Raw genomic sequence first — 21,672 nt, 5'->3', positions numbered from 1 at the left:
CTGCACCCTGCAAATACTCTCTTGCTGCCTCCTTTCTGCAGCCGCCGCCTATAGCAGTTCGATCTCCAGTTCTTGGGAGAAATCAATATTTGATCTTGATACCAATCTTTTAGAGAAAAGATTGGTGGAAGTTGTATTCAAAAGCTGTCCAGTTGATTCTTGCGAAGGGTTAAGTTCTTTTGGAAGAACACTGCTGATTCTGCTCCACCTTGCACTGCGCCATCTTCAGTGGGAGCAGATTTTGGATCCTTCCTTGGGCGTGAACATCTCTATTGGGAGATACTGCTTCTCTGTATCAGGTATTATCCATCCCTACTCCTTTTGGTTCAGATCTGGTTCAGTTTATGGTTTAAGAATGATCATTGAAAATATGATTTTCTAAATGGGGAATTCGATTCCCAGTTGAAGGGAGAGAAAAATTTTTGAAATTCGCCCCCTCATTCCGCAATCTTTGGGCGTCCATGTGATGGATTTCCTATCCCTTCAGCTAGTTCGGGGTGTATCTACCCGGAGTCAGAAGAATAGCAGGATCCTCCGACGGATCAAACCTAGATTAGGATCTATGGCTTCCCCTTGTTGCTTTGGTGCCCTAATGTGATAAAAGCTGTGGGGGATGCCTTTGAGGGTTTTATTCAAACAGATGATTCCTCTAGTGAATTGATGACCTGTGAATGGGTCCGGGTGAAAGTAAGAAATGGTAGGAATATCCTTGAAATAGTAGACATTATGGCTGATGAGATGGTCTACACTGTTCGCATTTGGTCGGAGACTCTTCCAATGGCGTGCAGGTGGAAGCTAATGAATCAAATGCCAAGACAACTGCCGAAAATCTTTAAAGCAGTTGTCCTCTAGGAGGAAGATGATGAGAGTGTCTCTTGTAAAGCGACGACCATCCATTTTCCCTGTTCTCCACAGGGGAGGGATTCTTTGAACCCTAGCGGTGGATTAGGGTTGGGAGGTGCAAGAGGAAGAAGAAGAGACAATGAACGTCCGATTGATACTGTATTGGACGGTCAGGATGAGTCAATAAGGGGAAGAGGGAAGAAAAGGAGGTCCAAATCTCAAATTCCAAAGAGGTAGGGAGCATCCTTATCGAGTCCCTAAAAAAATTAATATTGGAATGCTTAGCCGAATTCCAGCTGGCACCTGGGGGTGAGGGGTGTAGTCAGAAGGGGGGAAATCAAAAGAAACTTCTTCCTTGGGGGGTGAGGAGGTTGCAGGTATTGTGGAGCGGAGCCTGGACCTTGTTACTCCTAACCCAATTACTAAAATGGGTTAGGATTTGAGCCTAAATATTAAAGCCGCTAATGAATTGGGTTTGGCTAATCGTCCTTCGGTTTTGGTTGGCCCAAATTGGTTATCCCAACCAACGAAAGGGTTTCAAGAAGACTGACCTGGGTCGTGGCCTGAGAGGGGATCTAATAGGTGTTTATCTACTGAAGCTGTGGATAGTAGTTAAGAACCCAACTGTGATACCTGCTCAAAATATGGATTCGAGTTCGATGGCCATTTTTTCTCTGTCGAGATCTTCTTTCCCTATCATGAATCCTAATGAGGATTTGGTGGAAGCTACTCCCTTAGCGGTGGTGGACATTGACAGGAGTAGGGATGTTCTTTTCGGTTAGTCGCAAGTGAAGGAAGAAGATGTACGCTTGTTGGGCAATCTAAAGCATATTGGTAACTTGTCGGTAGTGAGGGAGAGTTCAGGTATGAGTTGGTGTTTTAAAAGCGCAAGGTGCAAGGGCCAAATTGCACCTAAGGCGAGAGGTGCAAGGCGAGGCGTGCACCTTTTTGAAGCAAAGCGCAAAAATACAAAAAATTGCTAAAAAATAAAAATGTTAGAAAATTCAAAAAATGCAAAAATATTAAACATAATATTAATAAGAAATATACACTTAAAATTTAAAATTAATGGTTTAAAAAACCTATTATCTAAAATGAAAATACATAAACATAATATGTAAAGCATATTCAAATGAAAATTAAAAAATAAAATCAAACATATAAAACATTTTCAAGAATGTAAAGCCTACAATTTCTTTTTTTCCTCAATTGCATTACTTCAAGTAGCTAATGTGATGTAAAACATATTACATTCCTGATTCTATGAGTTGCCCTTGTGCCACGCCCCTCGAGGCAAGCCCAAACAAGTCCATGTTTGGGTCTTAAATTCTTAATTCTCACACAAAAAATAATGATTTTATAATTTTAATTGCCTTTTAAGAAGATGTTTTATTAAGATGAGTGAATGGACACCATTAGCAAATAGGGGGTTCTCGGAGCTTTGGTGAGCGAGTGAATTAAGGCAATTAAAATTATAAAATCATTATTTTTTGCTAATATTGTCCATTCATTTATCTTAATAAAACATCTTATTAAAAGGCAATTAAAATTATAAAATCATTATTATTTTTTTGCGTGAGAAATAAGAATTTAAGACCCGAACATGGACTTGTTTGAGTTTGCCTCAAGGGGTGTGGTCGAGGGTCCGAGGGCGGAGCCCCTGGCCCAGCCGCTAGGTTCAAAAAAAGTAAAAAAAGCGTGCAGTTTTCAAAAGGCGCATGCCTGAGCCAAGGCGCAAGGCACATAGGCGTGCGCCTTTTGAATGTGCTGTGCCTAGGACTTGGGCGAGGCACCTACCCTAAAATGCGCCTCACTTGTGTGCCTAGGCGCTCACTAGTACGAGTTCAGTTGGGCCTTCAAAAGCAAACAGGTAAGGTAACAGTTCATTGCTCTCCATCGGCGTGGGTAAATTCTAAATTGCTGGAGTTAGGAGACTTTTTGGGGGTATCAATGGAGGGTGTGGAGGATGAAACTGTGAAATACTTGGAGATGGTGGAAAAGAGGGTGTTGATGGAGAGGGGGAAGCTAACCGCAAAAAAGGGGGGGGGGGGAATACTGCAAAGAAGAATAGGGAGGTGTTAAGATTAACATGGGGTCTAAATGATAGAATGGGGAACTGTTATGGGGGTTTGAGAGGAGGGAAGAAGCTCTAAGAAGGGAGTGCCGAGTTTATTCTTTCTCTTTTCTCTCGGTATTTGATGGAGTTGAATTTTCTGTCTTGGAATGTTAAGGGGCTGGGGTTGGGGCGTAGGAGGTTGGTGGTGTGTGAAATCCTCAAAAAATCTAAATCTTAGGTGATCCTTATTCAGGAATCTAAGCTTGCTTTTCTAGATGCATCCATTATTTGCAGTATTTGGGGTTCTGGTCAGGTTAAATGGCTTGCTGAACCTTCAGTGGGGAGTGTGGGGGGGCTGATTTCTGTGGGATCCATTGAAGTGTTCCTTAATTGCTCAATCTGTTGGATCTTTTTCAATAACGGTGATCTTGGAGCTGACAGGTGGTAGGTTCTGCCAAGTCACAAATGTATACGGCCTAACTGACTATAGTCAAAGATCTGAGTTCTGGGATGAACTGGCCAGGATTAGAGGGTTGTCCCTTCATCCTTGGGTGATTGGAGGAGATTTCAATGTGATCTTATCAGCTGAAGAGAAGAACTCTGGTGGGAGAAGATCCAGAGCATTGGATCTCTTTGCAGAATTCATTAATAGGTTTGAGTTGATGGATCTTCCTCTTCAACGGGCCAAGCTTACCTGGACAAATAACCAAGATGCCCCAACTTTGGTAAGACTGGACAGATTCTTGGTGACCTCGGATTGGGATGAAGTTTTCCCTTCCTTCAAACAATTGGCTCTACCCAGACCTGTTTCGGATCATTGCCCCATTCAGCTCAGCTGTGGCCATCAAGGTAGGTACAACACACCTTTCAAGTGTGAGAATATGTGGTCTGAGGAAGAGGGTTTTGTCCCTATGCTGGCTAAGGTGTGGGGGGAGTGTCAAGCTGAGGGTACCAGTTCTTTTATTTTAGCAAAGAAGTTAAAGACAGTGAAAGAGAGAGCAAAAATCTGGAGAACAGAAAATAACCTAGCTAAGGATAAGGAAAAAAAGGGTGTGTTTGAATATCATTGAAGAGATTGATAGGATGGAAGAAGTTAGTCCCTTAACACAAGATCAGAAGATTAAAAGATGTCAGGCTAAATCAACCTTTGACAAGTTTGTGGTGAGAGATGAAATAAAATGGAGACAAAGAGCTAAAACAACTTGGCTGAGAGTTGGGGATAAAAATACTAGCTTCTTTCATAAAATGGCTAATGCCCGGTGTAGAGTAAAAGAGATCAGTAAGTTGGAATGGGAGGGTGTGGTGGGTGAATCAGATTCTGAAATCAAAATTATTACCTCTTCCTTTTACAAACAGCTCCTTGAAGAACCTTGGGCCAACAGACCCCTCCCTCTCCACCCTCCCTTTAGAAGACTCACTGAAGAGCAGAAAGCTTCTCTTGAGATTCCATTTACTGATGAGGAAGTGAAGGAGGTGATCAATCAGTTGGAAAATGAAATATCTCTGGGGCCAGATGGGTGGACAAATTTGTTTTATGTGAAATGCTGGGACTTCATTAAGCAGGATATCATGGAGGCTTTCCAGTCCTTTCACAATAGTGCATCAATTCAGAGAAGCTTAAACTCCACTTTTATTACTCTAATCCCTAAAGTGTCCGGGGCTGTTAACATTAAATATTTCAGACCTATTAGCCTTCTCAACAGTTTCTATAAAATCTTAGCAAAAGTGTTGGTTGAAAGGATGAAAAAGGTATTGTCTTCTGCGATTTCTGTGAACCAAGGTGCATTTGTTCCTGGGAGACAGATGTTTGATAGTGTTTTGATAGCTAATGAGTTCATTGATTCCAGAAGAGGCTGGGTAAGCTGGTTTGGTGTGTAAGCTGGACATCAAGAAAGCTTATGACTACGTGAGCTGGAGATGTTTGGATTTCACCCTAGAAAAATGAACTTTGGCCATAAATGGAGGAATTGAATGAGAGTGTGTTTTTTAGTCTTGTTTAATGGGCAAGTGTCGGAATTTTTTGAGAGTTCTAGGGGGATTAGGCAAGGGGATCCTCTTTCCCCTTTGCTTATCATCTGTCTTATGGAGGTCCTTACTCAGTTTAGTAAGAGTTCTGTGGAAGGGGGCTTGTGGGATGACTTTGAGATTTCTCCGGGAAGCGAGAAGGCTCAGCTTCTCCAATTTGCAGATGATTCCTTATGTTTTGTTGATGCTTTGGCTGAACAACTGGATTCTATGTTAGGTATTCTTTGCTGGTTCGAGGTTGTGACTGGGCTTAAGATTAACCTTGTAAAGAGTGTAATTTTTCCCATTGGTCATGTGGAGAACTTGGAGGAGCTATCTGAGATTTTGGCTTGTCAGGTTAATCATCTTCCAGGGAAATTTTTGGGTCTTCCTTTGGGGGTGAAATGCACCTCCTTGTCAATTTGGAATCCTGTGATTGAGAGAATGGAGAAGAAGTTGGCTTTTTGGAAGGCAAAATATCTCTCCGTGGGAGGCAGAATAACCCTAATCAAAAGTACCCTCTCCAATCTCCCAACATATTTTCTCTCTCTTTCCCATTGCTTCTAAGATAAAAAAAAAATTAGAATCCCTCCAAAGGAACTTCTTGTGGAGGGGGTGGGAGGGTGAGAAGAAAATCCATTTAGTTAATTGGGATCAGGTCTGTTTACCTGTCAAAGATGGTGGGTTGGGCATGAGAAATCTCAAATCTTTTAACTCTGCTCTCTTAAGTAAGTGGGTTTGGAGATTTGGTTCTGAAAAGGAAACTTGGTGGAGGTCTCTGATCGCTGCTAAATATGGTGTGGATTGGGGCAACTGGAGTACTTTGGACCCATTTCCGTTCCATCATGGGGCTGTTCCTTGTGGAAAGGAATTATGAAAATTTCCCTTCTGTTTCTGAAGGTTTGGATCTTAAGCTTGGGGATGGTAAGAGGCTGAAATTCTGGAAGGACCCCTGGTGCCTTAACTCACCTTTGGCTGAGGTTTTTCCTAACCTATATCTACGTGCCTCTGCTCCTGATGTATCAGTCTCTGAATCCCTTGATCAGGAAGGGGGCAGTGTGGTATGGTGTCACCTATTGAGAAGGAATCTGCACGATTGGGAACTGGAGCAGCTGCTGGAGCTTTTGAAGCTTTTACAGAATCAACAGGTCTCTGTTGAAGTGGAGGATGAATGGAAGTGGAAATGGAGTAAGGATGGGGTTTTCTCAGTCAAATCTATGACTGAGAAGCTGAGTCAAGGAGTTAATATGGGATTCCCGAGTAAGCGGGGTTTTTACTAGTCCCTCTAAGGCAAGCTTTCTGGTTTGGGTTCTGGTTCTCGATAAATGTCTATCTAGATCCAATTTGTGCAAGCGTGGGGTTCAGATCCCTGATCTGAATTGTGGCATTTGTGGGCTGGTGCCTGAGACTAGTGACCATTTATGCATTCACTGTCCCCTCTCAGCCAGATTATGGGAACATTTTATCAATTCAGTAGGTATAAGCTGGGTTATGCTTCGATCTGTTAAAGCTTTGTTGTGTTGCTGGAAGCTTCCTGAATTGAGCAAAAAAGGGAAGATGGTATGGCAAACAGTTCCTGCAGCTGTTATGGTCACTATCTGGTCTGAGAGGAATAGTCGTGTCTTCTGTAACAGATCTAGATCCCCTGAAGACCTTCTGAGGTTGGTGGTTAATAGGCTGGCTCCCTGGTTGTCTGTTACCTCAGAATTTAAAATTCAGAATGTTTTTCAGTTTTTGGAATCTCACTCCATTTGGGACTTGATGTAGTAGCCATCTTGGTTTCAGTAATCCTGGCTGCTGTTGTAATATAACTTTCATCAGCAATAAAATTTCTTACTTTACTTTCTCAAAAAAAAAAAGAAAACCTGAAATTGAAAATGCAGAATGACACACATTTGCAAATTTTGCCCTTAGTCTATTTATGTAAATTAACCATTTAAAGTTTTCTATTGTGGAAATTTATATTTTTTTTGGATAAATAATATTCTTACATTTTCAGATTCTGTAAAAGCAATGGACGTGAATGGGCAAGTTGCTGAGGGAGATTCTACCAAAGAAATTCCTACAAAATCTGTGTTTGTTAACTCGGAACCAATGCGAGAGGAGCAGGTGCAGAATGCTGTTAAATTTTTATCACATCCTAAAGTAAGGGGATCCCCAGTTATTTATAGGCGATCTTTTCTAGAGAAGAAAGGCCTCACAAAGGAGGAGATAGATGAAGCCTTCCGCCGTGTACCTGTAAGCAAGTTATCCTTTAAACCCCTCATATAAATATCTTATAATGCTCTTCCTCCATGGGTATGCATCTTTTTTGACATTTTGCATAACTACAGGACCCACCTCCAACTGTTACCAATGTGCAAGCAACTGCCACGAGTCAAGGTAACGAATCTTAGAATTTGAAGTCAAAATTAGATCTACGGGGTCAATACTATCTCTCCATTGAAAAGGGAAAATGGTTTCAGAATCATGAGCTTAGATTTCATTTGGCATTAGTAAAAATTGTGGGTCACTGCAATACCATTTATTCTTGTATTATTGATAACAGATAGCCAGTTGAAGCCATCTACAAACTTGCAGACCCAAATCCAGGGACAAGCTCCACAACCTGCGGCTGTTCCTTCAGGTGCTGCTTCTGCTTTGGCAACTTTGCCACATACCAAGTTTCATTGGTCCCATGCTCTTCTTGCCATAGGGTTTCTTGCTGTTTCAGGAGCTGGATCTGCTATTGTTTTTAAGGTATCTAAATATTTAACAGCAGTTGCATTGTCTAATGGTGTAGGTCAATTTTTAGGGAACCATTGACCAACTTAGGGCCAGGTATGGTTCCATCAATATTGCATGGACTCCCCTAAGTGATGAAGTGTTTGCGTTAGACAATCATTGTGTTCTCACACTTCCATGAATTGTTGGTGGACACTCCAGCATAACATTTTCCTTTATCTACTTGCTTGTTTGACATAAATTGATTGCTATTATACACAAAGAATGCCAATTTTTCTAGAAACCATTATTAATTAACAAAAATGGAGTTCTAAACCCTTTTTATAGGGATATAATGTTACAATTGGAAAAATGGACTATTTTTAATAGTTAATAAATTTCTATAAATGTGTCAAAGTCCTTGTTACTCCTAGAAATGTTTCAGACTTTGATTCCCAAGTTTGTGTCCATGCAATGCTAGGCTCTGCCAATGGCGTATATTTTGTCAAATATTTATACTATGAGGTTATTAGAATTAACTAGCTAAATTATTAAATATGCTTAACTTTAATAATTAATTTACTTCTGCATTAATTAATTAATTAGTTAATTAATTATATTATTTTTTAATTAATCTATAACCATAATTGGTTTAATTTGATCACTAACATTTATTTTTTGGTAAAGTGATTAGTAATGCCATGACCTACCTTTAGCGTGATTTAAATTAATGCATATTTCTTTGATGGTCCGGGTTGACCCTCATCCTTTGTTTAGAATGGGTCATCTAAGAGTTTTATGTCTTCTTCTACACCTGTATATTCCAAAATGGGTTGGAGTTGCAGTATGTTCCAAGGCCATACTACACAACCTATAAAGGCCATCTAAGGAGTGAAAATATGTTCATTGAGTTTTGTGAAGTCGCTGGAAACTGGCAACATGAATGAGCTTGTTCAATAGGCCACATTAGTCATTTGTCCTATATTCACTTTGTGAAATAAAAAAAAGGGATTTTCAGAATCACTTTCTGTAATCTATATGTGCGGCTAAAAAGGTGAGAAGCGAACAAACAAAAAAGCATGAGAGAAGAAGAAACAGGGTAGTAGGGAGAAGGGGCCCCATGAAAGAAAAGCAAAATCGTAATTAGTGGGAGTAGGGGCGACAACATTAAAAGTTAATGACCTTAAATTCTTTTTTCTCAATTTCCCACAATAAAAACCCCTCTCACTCTCCTTGCACTCACATCAAACAAAGCCTGGGCCTTCCTCTTATCCTCTGTTTTTCTTCCAGCTCTTGTGAACTGTTGTGATTTGTGCGGCATGGAAAAGGACGTCGACACTTCCAAACACAGCCCGCTCTTGGCCAAGGACTACCATGACCTCCCTCTGGCACCATTGATCAACCCTGATGAATTCACCAAGTGGTCCTATAGGGCTCTCATTGCGGAGTTTATTGCAACCCTTTTGTTTCTTTACATTACTATGTTGATGATCATAGGTTGCAAAAGCCAGACTGACTCAAATAATAATGGTAGTGATTGTAGTAGGTGCTTGTTTTTTCCGGTCAGTTTCCCTATGCATTACAATCATGAATGGGTGGGGCTTTGGAGAAATATTCAAAAAACCGAAAAAAAAAGGAGAAAACAGAGAAGGGGAAATGAAGAAAGGAGAGGCCATGTGATATGGATCAATTTATTTTAGTATATGGTATATAGTGAACAGTAATGGTATATAGTAATAGATCCTAGGGGATTTTAACAATTCATGAATAGTATTTGCAGTAGGGTTCCATTTCAATTCACTTTTTGCATGAATACTAATGGAAAATTAAAAACTATGTAAAACTTTTAGCAATTAAATAACTACTAAGTATTTTCATGAGCCAAAGCCTGAGCCATTTTCTTTTTCTTTTTTTCGCTGGCACCACTATCATTATATATACTGTGGTGTTCTACTCTTGCCAAATGGTTTCTGCCTTCCCTATTTGATGAAAACCCTTTGTACAGAATGCTGTGGTTCCTAGGTTAAAATCTTGGGTCCGGAAGGTTGTACTGGAAGAAGAAGATGAGTCAGTGAAAAGAAATCTTTCAAAACCAAGTTTGGCTGAAGAAGCAGCAGCGGCTGCAAAAGCAGCTGCAGCTGCAGCTGCTGATGTGGCCAGGGCAAGTCAGGAGATGTTAAATTCCAAAAATGAAGGTGGTTTATTTATTCCCTGATAGTTTTTTTTTCCTCACATCCCCTTTTATCCTGTTTTCATTATGGTTTATTTATATTCAAATCTTATGTTCCATTTTTATCCATGTCAGAGAAGAAATACTTTGAGACCTTTATGAGTGTGCTGGATGTCCAAGTAGCGGAAATGAAATCAATGAGTAACGCTATCAGGAAATTGGAAGCTAAAGGAGAAGAACATTCTCAATCAGTGTCAAGGAATGGTTAGTTTAATCATTTCCTCCCAGAGAATTGATTGTAATACTGTTTCTTTTTTTCTGACAGTGCTTCATGGCTGTTAGTGGTGTTTCTTTCTTTCTAATGAATAATGCTAAGATCCCCCAATCCCATCTAGAGCCAGTGAATTGGCTAACACATGGGCTGATGTTTACTTGAACAGGCCTTTCTAGGTGGCAGCCAATTTGCCTACAGTTCAGGGTATAATAATCAGGCCATGGATGTCTGAACTCAATTCAACTTTTTTTTTTGGTGAGTAATAGAGATTTATTAATGAGTAATCAAAAAATACACTGAGAGTGCTCTCCACAAGGAGGCATGAAGTGCAGCCTCAAACACCCAAAAAGTATTACAATTGGGCCCAAAATAGCTGATTCCTATGTGCCTCTTGTTTGGATTGAAAATCTGGAAACCCATTTGCCAATCTTCTTTCCTACTGAACATTGACTATTATATTTGTGGTTAACCATTTCAATCTTCTCAAAGCCCCTATAAGACCAAGCTACTGTCTCTGGCTTTTTTCTGTACCATATCAATTGAGCTCAACTTGATTCAAAAATGCCTTAGGCCCAACTACACGGGGTTGGCTACAACTCAACTGTCATTTCATTTTGTTCAGTACCATATCAATTATGGGTCCTGAAATCATTTTTCACTATTTAAATCCATGTTTATCCCTAGCTCTTTTATTTCAACTTGAAAGAGGTCAGTTTGTGCTATTGGTTTTCTAGATGATCTGCTATGCAGTATGCACGTGATCAAACCATCTTAGTCTACTTTTCCTCCTTTTATCCACTATAAGGGCAACTCCTAGATTCTCAGAAATATGCTCGTTTTGGTCCCATTTTTCTAGTGTTCCTACCCAATCTTCTCAATATTTATGTCTTTTTCTTTTAGCTTAAATGCTATTCTCTCATCACACAATATTCCTGTTGCAACCCTCCATTTTTCCCATCCCACTCAAATTTATGGGCTGTGGATGTCTCACTTTTGGAAATTCATTGTAGATATTGTGGGTCTGTTATACAACCAAGCCATAGTTGTCAAGGCAGTAGAGTCAAGCTGGGCAACAAAGGGGCACCTTGTCACCTACGATGCCAGGTGCCTAGGCATTTCATTTGGACAAAGTCCTTTTGGATTTCTAGGTTGTTTTTATTTATGAAAAAGCAACCAGGACAATACTAATTAATGAAATTTTTTGTGTTGCTGATAAAAAAAAAGCAACCAGGACAATACTAAAATGTAGTAGTTATGAATTTCACCAATAATAATGAATTCCCATATCAAAGTGTACTTGAACATGCATTTTAAACCATCACTTTCTATAGTCTAAAGACTCTAAACACATAGTTCAATATAATTGATAACAGATCACAGATGTACACAGCCTTACCCCTGCACGTTAGGGGTGAGCAAACAAACCGAAAAACCGAACCGACTGAAAAAAATGACCGATTTAAAAACCGGCAGCCTTACCCCTGCTCACCCCTGCACATTAGGGGTGAGCACGATGTACACAGCCTTACCCCTGCACATTCGGTTCGGTTTTGGTTAACCATTTAAAAAACCGGCAGTTTACCGAACCGATCGATATATATATATATATTTATATAATATTACATATATGTATTATATGTTATATATTATATATTTTTATTTCTTTTTGAAAATTGAATAAAGTTTCAATTGAAAGTTTAGTCGGCAGTCTGCCTTTGCCAGAGTGCAAGACTGGAGACTGCCCATCTCTCAGTCTCGAAAATCGAAAATTTTCAAGCCTTTATTCTCTTTTATCTCTTCGAATTAGAAACCTAAACCTTCTCTCACTATCTCAGTCTTTTCTCTTTCGTCTCTCTCAGTTCTCTTTGAAGTTCTCAGTCTCTCACAGTCTTACTCTTCTAGTCTTCTTTGACTCTTCGTATTCCCCAGATGGCCGTGTGGCCCGCGCCAACCACCAGCACCAAGCAGCAACGCTGGCCACCGCCTCGTCGGCAAGCAAGCACCAATGCCATCTCTGATCTCTGTATCTCTCTTCTCTCTCTCTCTCACCTCTTCTCTCTGCGGCTCCGCCAGGCACCACCTCTCAAGCTCTCACTTTAGGCGATAGCTGACAGCAACCACCAGCACCAGCCAGTCTGGCACCAACCAGTCCCACTCTTTATTAGCTTCTAATATAGCTATGCAAAATTCAAATTATACAGAATAGAATTTTTTTCATTTTCTTCTGTTGCAATGAAATAATGATCCATGCATGGTCAACAAGAACAGAACAAGAAAGTAAAATAAATAAATAAATAAAAACAACAGAATAGCCCCTGCTGTTGACACTATGGAGCTAGGAAGGAGATAAAAGGATGTGCAACCAGAAAGAGCCCATCTCTATTGATGAACCCAATGGAAAAAGAAGAGGAAAAGGCAACATAAAAGAAACAAGGAAATACCTGGGATGCATTTGTGCCTTGGTTCTCTTATTTTTGTCCTACTTCTCTCTAAACCCTCACTTGGTTTCAATCTCTTACCAGTAAAACCCAAAAGAGAAAGGAATTTTTTTTGGAAGAGTAGAAGGAGAACTTTATTAAAAGTAAAAAGAGATACAACATAAGATGATAAGATATTATCCAAAAGGAGAGTACAACTAAATGACCCAACAAACAAATTTCTAGACCCCTTAACAACACTGAAAAAACAGGCACACGACTTACATACCAAAGACTCGAACAAAACCAGACTCGAGCTGAAAACCTTGAAAAGTCTGGCAGAGAGGCTCTGTCTTCATCCATGAACTCATCCTCCTGATTTGAAACTTCCTCGTTTCAAGCTTTGCCTCCTTTCAACATATCTTTTTTCTTTAAGTTCTCTTCCCTTTTTCTCCTTTCAAACTCCTCAAAGGCCCTCCTATCAAACTCTTCACCACTCCAAAAAAAGAGACCCAAACTTTTTCCAATCGTCACTCTGTCTACTAACTTCTGAAGAGTCACACCGCCCAAAGCATTAACCTTAAACTCATACTTTGCACCTTCATACTCGTACCAGAATTAGGACCATCATTGCCCTCTTTGTTGGCATGAACATCCATCCCCAAATGAGAATCTAGTGGTTGCTCCTTCATCGTTGTTCCCTTAAGGCCTCTTTGTAAATGCTTATAGCTAATAAGATATATATGCCCTTTGGGGGTGGGGGTCGATCAATTTCAGTTTGACACCCTTGAAACTCTTGGTGTTCTCTTAACCTAGAAGATTGACATGGTATCAGAGCGGGCCATATCCTTCAGCTGCTGATTTGTTTGAGTTTTAGGGTGATTAGTGGACTGTTTAAGTAGTGTTTTGATCACTCTCAAATCCTGGTTGAAGTTTTTTAAGTGCTGTTTTGGATCAGACGAAGCCGACATCTTTTTCCAAGAAAAGACACCCAGCAGGTCAGATTTTCTTCTTTTTTTTTAAAAAAAATTGGCTGGTTCAATCAGCCTAGAACTTTGTAGTTGGTGTCGCCCAGGCCTTCTTTATCTGTTCATCATTCAGCCTTGAAGTTTGGATCAGTTTTGATAGGGTTTTAATCCCATCCTGTTGTTGATTTGCTACTGATCTTAGTTGGGTGATTAATCACCGATTTCTTGGATTGTTACCCTCTCTTGAAGTCTTTTAACCTATATTGGACTGTAGGTGTGCTTTGAAATGTTTGAGAAGACTGATATCGTTCTCGTAAAGTTTGATGGAACTAGCTACAACATGTGGAAGTTTCATTTCAACTTCTTTGTTGAAGGGAAAGGCCTAGAGGGATATTTGGATGGGAAGATTACTAAGCCAAATGAAACTGATATTAAAGGATATGCACAATGGAAGTTGGATAATGGGAAATTATTCTCTTGGATACTTGGCTCAATTGTTTCTCATATTTCTGTACCCATGAGAAGGATGCGTACAACTTATGAGATGTATGCGTATTTGAAGAAAATGTACTATAAATCCAACATGTCCAGATAGTATCAGATTGAATCTGAAATCCTTTCCTACTGCTAGGGAGATAAGAAGATTTAGGAATATTATGCCGGTTTTATTGATTTGTGGGAAGAGTATGAACTTATCAATATAAATTCTCTAGATCTCGTAGAATGTGTCAAGTATCTCCAACAACACTTTGAGAAAAGAAAAGTGAATCGGTTTCTTATGAGACTTAGGCTTGAATATGTGATAATTAGGTCCAACATATTGAGTAGATGGACTGCTCTAGATTTGGATTCAGCGATGGGGGAATTGTTGAGAGATGAGACTAGACTTTTAACTGCTACAAGTTTGGATAGAAAATTAATCGACTCTAGGGCTAATACAATTTTTGTTATTCATGGAAACAAGAAATTTGGTGCTAAGGACTTCTTCAAAATGCAATGTTATGAGTGCAATGGGGTTTGGACACATTGCTTCTCACTGTAAGAAGAATGTCTGCACCTATTTTAAGCAGCATGGTCACATCATCCCAGATTGACCATCTAAAGGTGCCCAGAAGAACCAACCACGTGCATATCAAGTGAATGAGGGCCAAACCCCTAAAGCTTCCTCTTCCAATGGTGATTCTTTTACTAAGGGTGAATCTTTTGCATCTCTTGCATCTATGGATGAAATTCGACAATTGGTATCCTCTGCTATCTCCTCTACTTTTTTTGCCATTAGCCTGTTTGGTGAGTTTTCTGGTTACTGTTTTCTCAGTCTCATATTTGCATCATTGATTTCGAAGCAACTAATCATATGACATGAGCTTGTTTTGAACCTTATATTAGCATTCCTAAATCTCACCATAGACGTATCATCACTACCAATGGTAAAAAATTGAATATCATTGGTAGCAATGACATTTCCCTTAAGTTGTCATCTACTACCTCATTTCTTCTTATCAAAACCTTTCTTGTACCTAATCTTATTGCTAATTTGATTTATGTTGATCAACTTGTTGATGAAGGATATATATTTACTTTTTCTCATGATGGTTGTTTGATTTAGGATTGGTATAATAGGAAGGTGAAGGGGAAGGGGCATAGGCTAGGCCGTTTATTTGCATTGGAGTTCGAGAATCCTAAAGCACCTACATTTTCAGTATATCTTAGTTCATTTTTTTGAATCTATTGTTGGACAAAGAAATAATGTTTGGGATTTATGGCATAAGCGTTTGGGACATCATCATTTTGAAAAGCTGATAACTTTGTTTGACTTTGGTTCTACTAAAAATAAAATTCCTTCTTTACTTTTGATACCTCATGTGTTTCTTGTTGCTTAAGTAAAAGCTGCACTCTACCCTTTTCTCACACATCAGAGCATGCCACCTCACCATTTGAGATTATACATAGTGATGTTTGGACTTCATCTGTTATTTCTCGACTTCGATACAAGTACTTTGTCTTGTTTATTGATGATTGCTTCAGGTATACATGGGTTTACTTTATGAGACATAAATCTGAAGTGTATCCTACATATTGGCTTTTTCATACTATGATGCAAGTCTGGTTTTAGTCTCATATATGTACTCTCCGTTCAGATTCAGGGGGAGAATACACTGATGGAGACTTCTTAACCTTACTTGAGAAGTCATGGATACAAGTTTAATGAAGCTGTCCAGATACACCTCAAAACGTGTTGTGAGAACCCTACTGCAAGAATCTCATGCACCTTCTTCATTTTGGGTAGAGGCTATTAATACTATTGTTTTCTTAATTAACTATATACCCTAATTAGTTCTTGCTAATATGCCCCATTTTTAGAAACTATTTGACCGTTCACTAGACTTATCTAGCCTACATGTTTTTGGGTGTCTTTGCTTGCTTCATTTTCCCCCTCGTGAACGTTCCAAGTTGTCTGCTCAGTTTGTTATTTGTGCCTTTGTGGGATATAGTCCATATCACAAAGGATTTCTTTGTTATAATCCCTTTACTCATCGTATTCGTGTTTCTCGAAATGTTGTTTTCCTTGTGTATATCTTCTTTTTTGCTATTGTTGCAAGGTTATCTGCTCCATTTGTTTTTGCCTTGCAGAATTTTGACTCATAGGATGCTTCTCCTGTTGTTGGTGTGAAGGACTTTTTTTTGTCTTTTCTCACAAAAGATTATGTGCCCCAGATCCTACGCCTTCAACCCCACTTCCTCCCGGTCTGGATTATCCCCCCACTAATGCTCTTTAAGTGATATTTGTTTAGATTCTCTTCCTTTCACATCTTTTTGCTATTACTCTTGTATTTCTAGACCTCCTGATTGTTATGGATTACCTTCAAACCATAGTTCTTTCTCTACTGTGTTATCTATCACAGATATTCCCCACTCATATAATCACACCATTACCAATCCTCATTGGAAAGATGCCATGGATGTAGAAATTCATGCCTTACAAGAGAATGGCATTTGGGATTTGGTAGTTCCTCCCTCAAATGCTTCGATTATTGGAAGTTGTTGGGTTTACACAGTTAAGTTGAAATCAGATGGCTCATTGGATTGGTACAAATCTAGGCTTGTTGCTTAGGCTACACCCAAGAGTATGACATTGACTATGAGGAGATATTTGCTCCTGTTGCCAAGATTACTCCTAGCTTTATCTGCTATGCATTCATGGGCCATTTATTAGTTAGATGTGAAGAATGCTTCTCTTCATGGTGATTTGAAGGAGACAATATACATGAAGCTTCTTCTTGGATACAATGGTAATCCCTCTCTCATTTTTCGGTTAAGGAAATCCTTATATAGTCTTAAATAGGCTCCCCAGGCCTAATTTGATAAATTCTGAGATGTTGTAGTGGCTGTTGGCTATAATCAAAGTGCCTTTGAATATTCTCTCTTCATTTGTTAAAGACCTCAAGGTATTACAATCTTGTTGTTGTATGTAAATGATATGTTGTTGGCAGGGGATGATGAGGTTGGAATCCAGGAACTTAAGTATCTTCTCCACAGTTCCTTCCATATGAAAGATTTGGGTTCTCTTATTTCTTGGGGCTGGAAGTACATCGTAGCACCGTGGTTACTTTGTTTGTCAGCACAAGTATGCATCTAATCTTATTAAGCTTATTGGCCTTACAGACATCAAACAGGTTGATACATCTTTGGAACTCATTGTCAAGATGTCTAAATCTGATGGGACCTTGCTTCCTGATGCTACTCTATATCGACAACTAGTTGGGTCTCTCATCTATCTCACCATGACTCGTTTGGACATTTCCCATGCGGTTCAGGTAGTTAGTCAGTTTGTTTCAGCCCTATGCCACCCCCACATGACTGTTGTCCATTGGATATCTGTTATGTTCACGGCATTCTGTATTAGGGGTTGTTCTTTTCTTCTTCCTCTTCTCTTTAGTTGAGGGCTTATGTTGATGCAGATTGGGCAAGTTGTCCTGACACCAGACAGCTTACTACTGGGTGGTGTGTCTTTTTGGGAGACTCCCTTATTTCTTGGAAATGTAAGAAACAACAGACAATTTCTAAGTCATCTGCAGAAGCCGAATACAGGGCTATGTCATCAGTATGCGGTGAGACTGTTTCGCTTCAATCTCTTCTTGCTGATCTTGGTGTTCACCTCCCCACACCTATTCCCCTCTATGCTAATAACACTAGCGCTATGAAGATTGCATCTAATCCAGTGTTTCATATAAGAACCAAACACATTGAGGTGGACTATCACTTCATTAAGGATCTATTTCTTGTTGGCTCTATTTCCCTTCCTCATATAGCTTTCGACTTACAGATTGCTGACACTCTCACAAAGCCTATGATGAGATCTAGACATCTATTTCATGTGGACAAACTGATGCTTAGGCTGTGTTTGGTTGCGGTGCAAATTTATTTGCACTAGTACAAATGCATGGGAGTGCAAATGTAAAAAATGCAAATTCTTGTTTAATTTTGTTTTGGGTCTTACTTTATTATGCTTCATGCCTTAATTTACTTCATTTGAATTGCAATTAAACAAAATAAGCTAAAATTTGAAACAAAAATAGGTCAGAATTTACACTCAAATCATTTGCACTGCCATGGTTTTGCATCAGTGTAAACTTATTTGCGTTGCAACCAAACACTCAGTTTGAGGGGGAGTGTAGAGATACTTGATGTACTGTAGTTCTATGGTCCCTGTTGTACCATAGCATTTATTTTCTTTCTTATCTTTCAGCCCTCCAAGGGCCTCTTTGTAATTATTCTTTTTTTTAATCTTTAGCCCTTAAAGGGCGTCTTTGTAAATATTTATAAATAATAAGATATACAGGCTCTTATTGGGGTGGGGGTTGATCAATTTCAGTTTGATACCCCTGAAACTCTTGGTGTTCTCTTAACCTAGAAGATTGACAAGAATCAGCTCCAGGTGAAAAATGTCTCTCTTCCATCTTCTCCTATATACTCATTTTTAGTTTTTTTTGTGGGTCTTGCCCTTGCCAAACCAAGCTTCAACCTAGAGAAGATTTTGTCTCCTTCTTGTGCCTCCTTGAAAGCCCTTTATCGTTCATTGTCTGCTCCTCCTTTCCCTTTTAAGGCAGTTTGATGCAAACCTGTTCCCCCTAAGGTCTTGGCTTTCTGTTGGGAAGTGTTTTATGGGAAAATAAAACACCTTGGATAATCTACACAGGAGAAGACCCTATCTCTGCATTTCACCCAATTGGTGTACCCTTCGCAGATCCCATGGTGAGGACTGCAATCATTTGCTAATCTGCTGTACTGTTACAGTAGATTTGTGGGATTGACTTTTCTTGATTTTTGGATGCAGGTGGAATAGGCCAGCAGATGTAAGCTTACTTTTTGACCCTTCTACCTTTGCTTTGCGCCATCGAAGAGGAAGAATAATGTGGAGGGTTGTAAGAGCAGCACTGCTTTGGACAGTGTGGGAAGAAAGGAATGCCCGAATATTCCAAGAGAAGGTGCGAAGCCAACAAGATTTGAAGGACTGTATCCTATATAGGGTTATAGTGTGGCTAAAATCTTGAGAGTTGTTTCAGCAGTTTTCTTTTAATGACTGGAAGCATTGGGCAGAAGTGGCAAGCAGTTCTTCATTGAAGAGAAAGGTGCACATGAGCTGGGTACCTCCACCTGAAGGCTTCCTGAAATTAAATTTTGATGGGAGTAGCTTGGGCAACCCAAGCCCTTCTAGGACTGGAGGGGTTATAAGGAATGGAAGTGGTTCTATGGGTCTTCTTTTTTCAGGTCCTTTAGGTGAGGGCGACTCCACGAGGGCAGAACTTTCAGCTGCACTACAAGGGGTACAGTTTGCTGTACAGATAGGAGTGGAGCAGCTACTAATAGAAGGTGATTCTAAGGTGGTTGTGGGGTGGTTACAGAATCCAGACTGTAGCGTGGTGCTTCAGAAATGAACTTAAAAGATTCAAATGTTTGACGGGAAACTTGTATGTTAGAATACAATGGGTAGGGAGATCTTCTAATGCTATGGCTGACTGTTAGCAAAGCAAGGGGCGATGAGGGAACATTTGTATTGGGCTCAGTTGTAATCTATTTTTATGAATTTGTAGGGTTTGAGAGGTTGCAGCTCGTCCTCTCCAAGTGTCTCCTATAAAAGTTGCTTCTATTTTCTTTCTCTAATAAATTCTTCATTTATCAAAAAAAAAAAGAGAAACCTAGATAAGATTTTGGTCACATGCACTACATTAGAGTTTCTTAAGCTGTGTGACTTCTTACAATTCACTCCATTAAACAACTCATTCTTCTCTTCACTCATGCTTCGTCGACCTAAGTCTACACCCAACCTTTCGACCTTCACCTCCTTAAAACAAAAAGAGTCTCCAACATGGTTCTCATGCTGATCACCAATGTTGTCTCCATCATCCAAGGTTCAAAGTATCAACACATATCGGCCCGTATCGGCCGATATGTATCGGTCTGAGACCCCTCCGATACACCCCTACAGTGGGTGTATCAGAGGTCTGATCGGTTCAGGGGGTAGAGGAGACCTAAACCAGCATCCCTGAACCGGTTGCGAAAAAAATAAAAAAAAGCCTGAAACACTGTATCGATTCGCCCGATACGCCCATACCGACGTATCTGGCGTATTGGTATTTTGAACCTTGCCATCATCTACCGGCCCTTTTCCTCTTGACACTTCTCCGATCTTAGATTCCACAAAGACGTCAGTACTTCCTTCCCCAACTTCCTTGACCCCCTCTTCAGACCCACACATTCTCGGTGGGGATTATCTCCTTGGAGGCTAGTAGGCCTATTGAACCTTAGGGGGAATAGGCCTATACCAAACCTCGTTTAAAGGGAATACCTATTGAGATGAAGACTAGCAAAGGGATTTAAAGAATGAAGCATAGGAGAAAATACTAGAGGGCCTGGAAGTCCAAATCCTTTTGTCTTGTTGAAGGGGGTCCAAACAAACTTTATTAAGAAGACTCAATAATTGGGTTAGACTCTCAATCTCCTTATCCCTTAACCCTCTACAGAACCCAAAATCCCAAATTGGTGCCATAGGAGTTTCCAAAGAGGAAAAGAATTTTGACAGTTTTTTTTTTTTTTTTAATACCAAGAGATAGTGAACAATGACAAAAAGATGTTCTTCAAGGGAGCCTCTCCAACCCAAGTACTAAATTACAATTACACACATCATACGTGACAAAGTTGCGAAATTGAGAAAGAATGTTGTGAATTGCCTTATTATTCAAAAAAAAAATGTTGTGAATTGCCTTTCAAGGTGTTGCCAAAGATGCCCATCGAGATACTTCAATGCCCCATTTGTTCTCTGAGTGACCATGAATGCTTCCTACCACCTCGTGTCATAATCTCTTTCTCTCTCTCTCTCTCTCTCTCTCTCTCTAGTGGTCACCTCCACAAAGCCACTTCCCCAATAAAGTTGTGTTCTTTTGCACTATATTTCCTCTTCCCAACCCTCCCTCCTCTTTAATCCTACACACCACTTCCACTTTATTAGATAATCCTTCCTACTCTCCCCCGATTCTCAAAGGATATCCCTCATCAATTTCTCTAGTTTCTTGGCTTTCCTAGAAGGAATCCTGAAGATAGATAGAAAGTATGTTGGTAGGTTAACAAGAGTGGCTCTAATCAATGTGATTCTACCCTCAAAGATATGTAGTTCTTCCACGAAGCCAATCTTTTCAAACTTCTCAACAACTGGGCACCAGAAGCTACTCTCCCTAGGGTTTGCCCCTAATGGAAGTCCCAATTAAGTCATAGGCCAAGTAGAAATAGAACATTTTAAACATTTCACAATAGCCTCCTCCTCTCCATTTTCCAAATTCAAAACATGCTTCTCTATCTTGTTACACTTTGACAACTATGAATCATGTTAGCTTTGCTGGGTTCATGAAAAAATCTGTGCACCAAATAGTTTCTTTAGTCTGTATTTGCCCATAAGAATTTTCCCACAATATTTCTTTTCTCACTTGTTTCCTAAGGAACTAAAACGCAGCCTTATGGCTTAATATGGGTAAGTATGTGAGTTATTATTGAGATTACTTGTGTAAATTGGAACCTATGTTACATGAATATTCAAAATTTAATGCCATTTTTGTTTTTCACCTCAGTTTTCACTTTGATTTTTTTTCAGAGAGGGTAATAAGTATATAATATGTACGTACCAAAATGAGGAGAGTCTTGTTCATGAGGTATTTGGGTAACATAAGTTGCAGGACATGACTTAG

At 39.6% G+C, this 21,672-nt stretch overlaps 1 protein-coding gene across 3 annotated transcripts in view; it reads left to right on the top strand.

Moving 5' to 3' along the window:
* The window catches only part of PEX14 (peroxin 14), a 46,200-nt gene that overhangs the window by 6,662 nt on the left and 17,866 nt on the right, over positions 1-21,672 (top strand). For all 3 annotated transcript variants that reach the window (XM_088961077.1, XM_088961079.1, XM_088961078.1), the window contains 5 exons: positions 6,903-7,141; positions 7,237-7,285; positions 7,452-7,642; positions 9,612-9,801; positions 9,912-10,040. In XM_088961077.1, the coding sequence (XP_088817203.1) occupies positions 6,903-7,141; positions 7,237-7,285; positions 7,452-7,642; positions 9,612-9,801; positions 9,912-10,040 (798 nt within the window). The remainder of the gene's footprint in view (positions 1-6,902; positions 7,142-7,236; positions 7,286-7,451; positions 7,643-9,611; positions 9,802-9,911; positions 10,041-21,672) is intronic.

The sequence above is a fragment of the Nelumbo lutea genome, chromosome 1 (assembly GCF_056320005.1).
Source record: "Nelumbo lutea isolate HS-2025 chromosome 1, American lotus-T2T, whole genome shotgun sequence".
Classification (NCBI taxonomy): Eukaryota; Viridiplantae; Streptophyta; class Magnoliopsida; order Proteales; family Nelumbonaceae; genus Nelumbo; species Nelumbo lutea.
The sequence above is the reverse complement of the archived record's forward strand: the minus strand, read 5'-3'. Positions and strand labels throughout refer to the sequence as shown.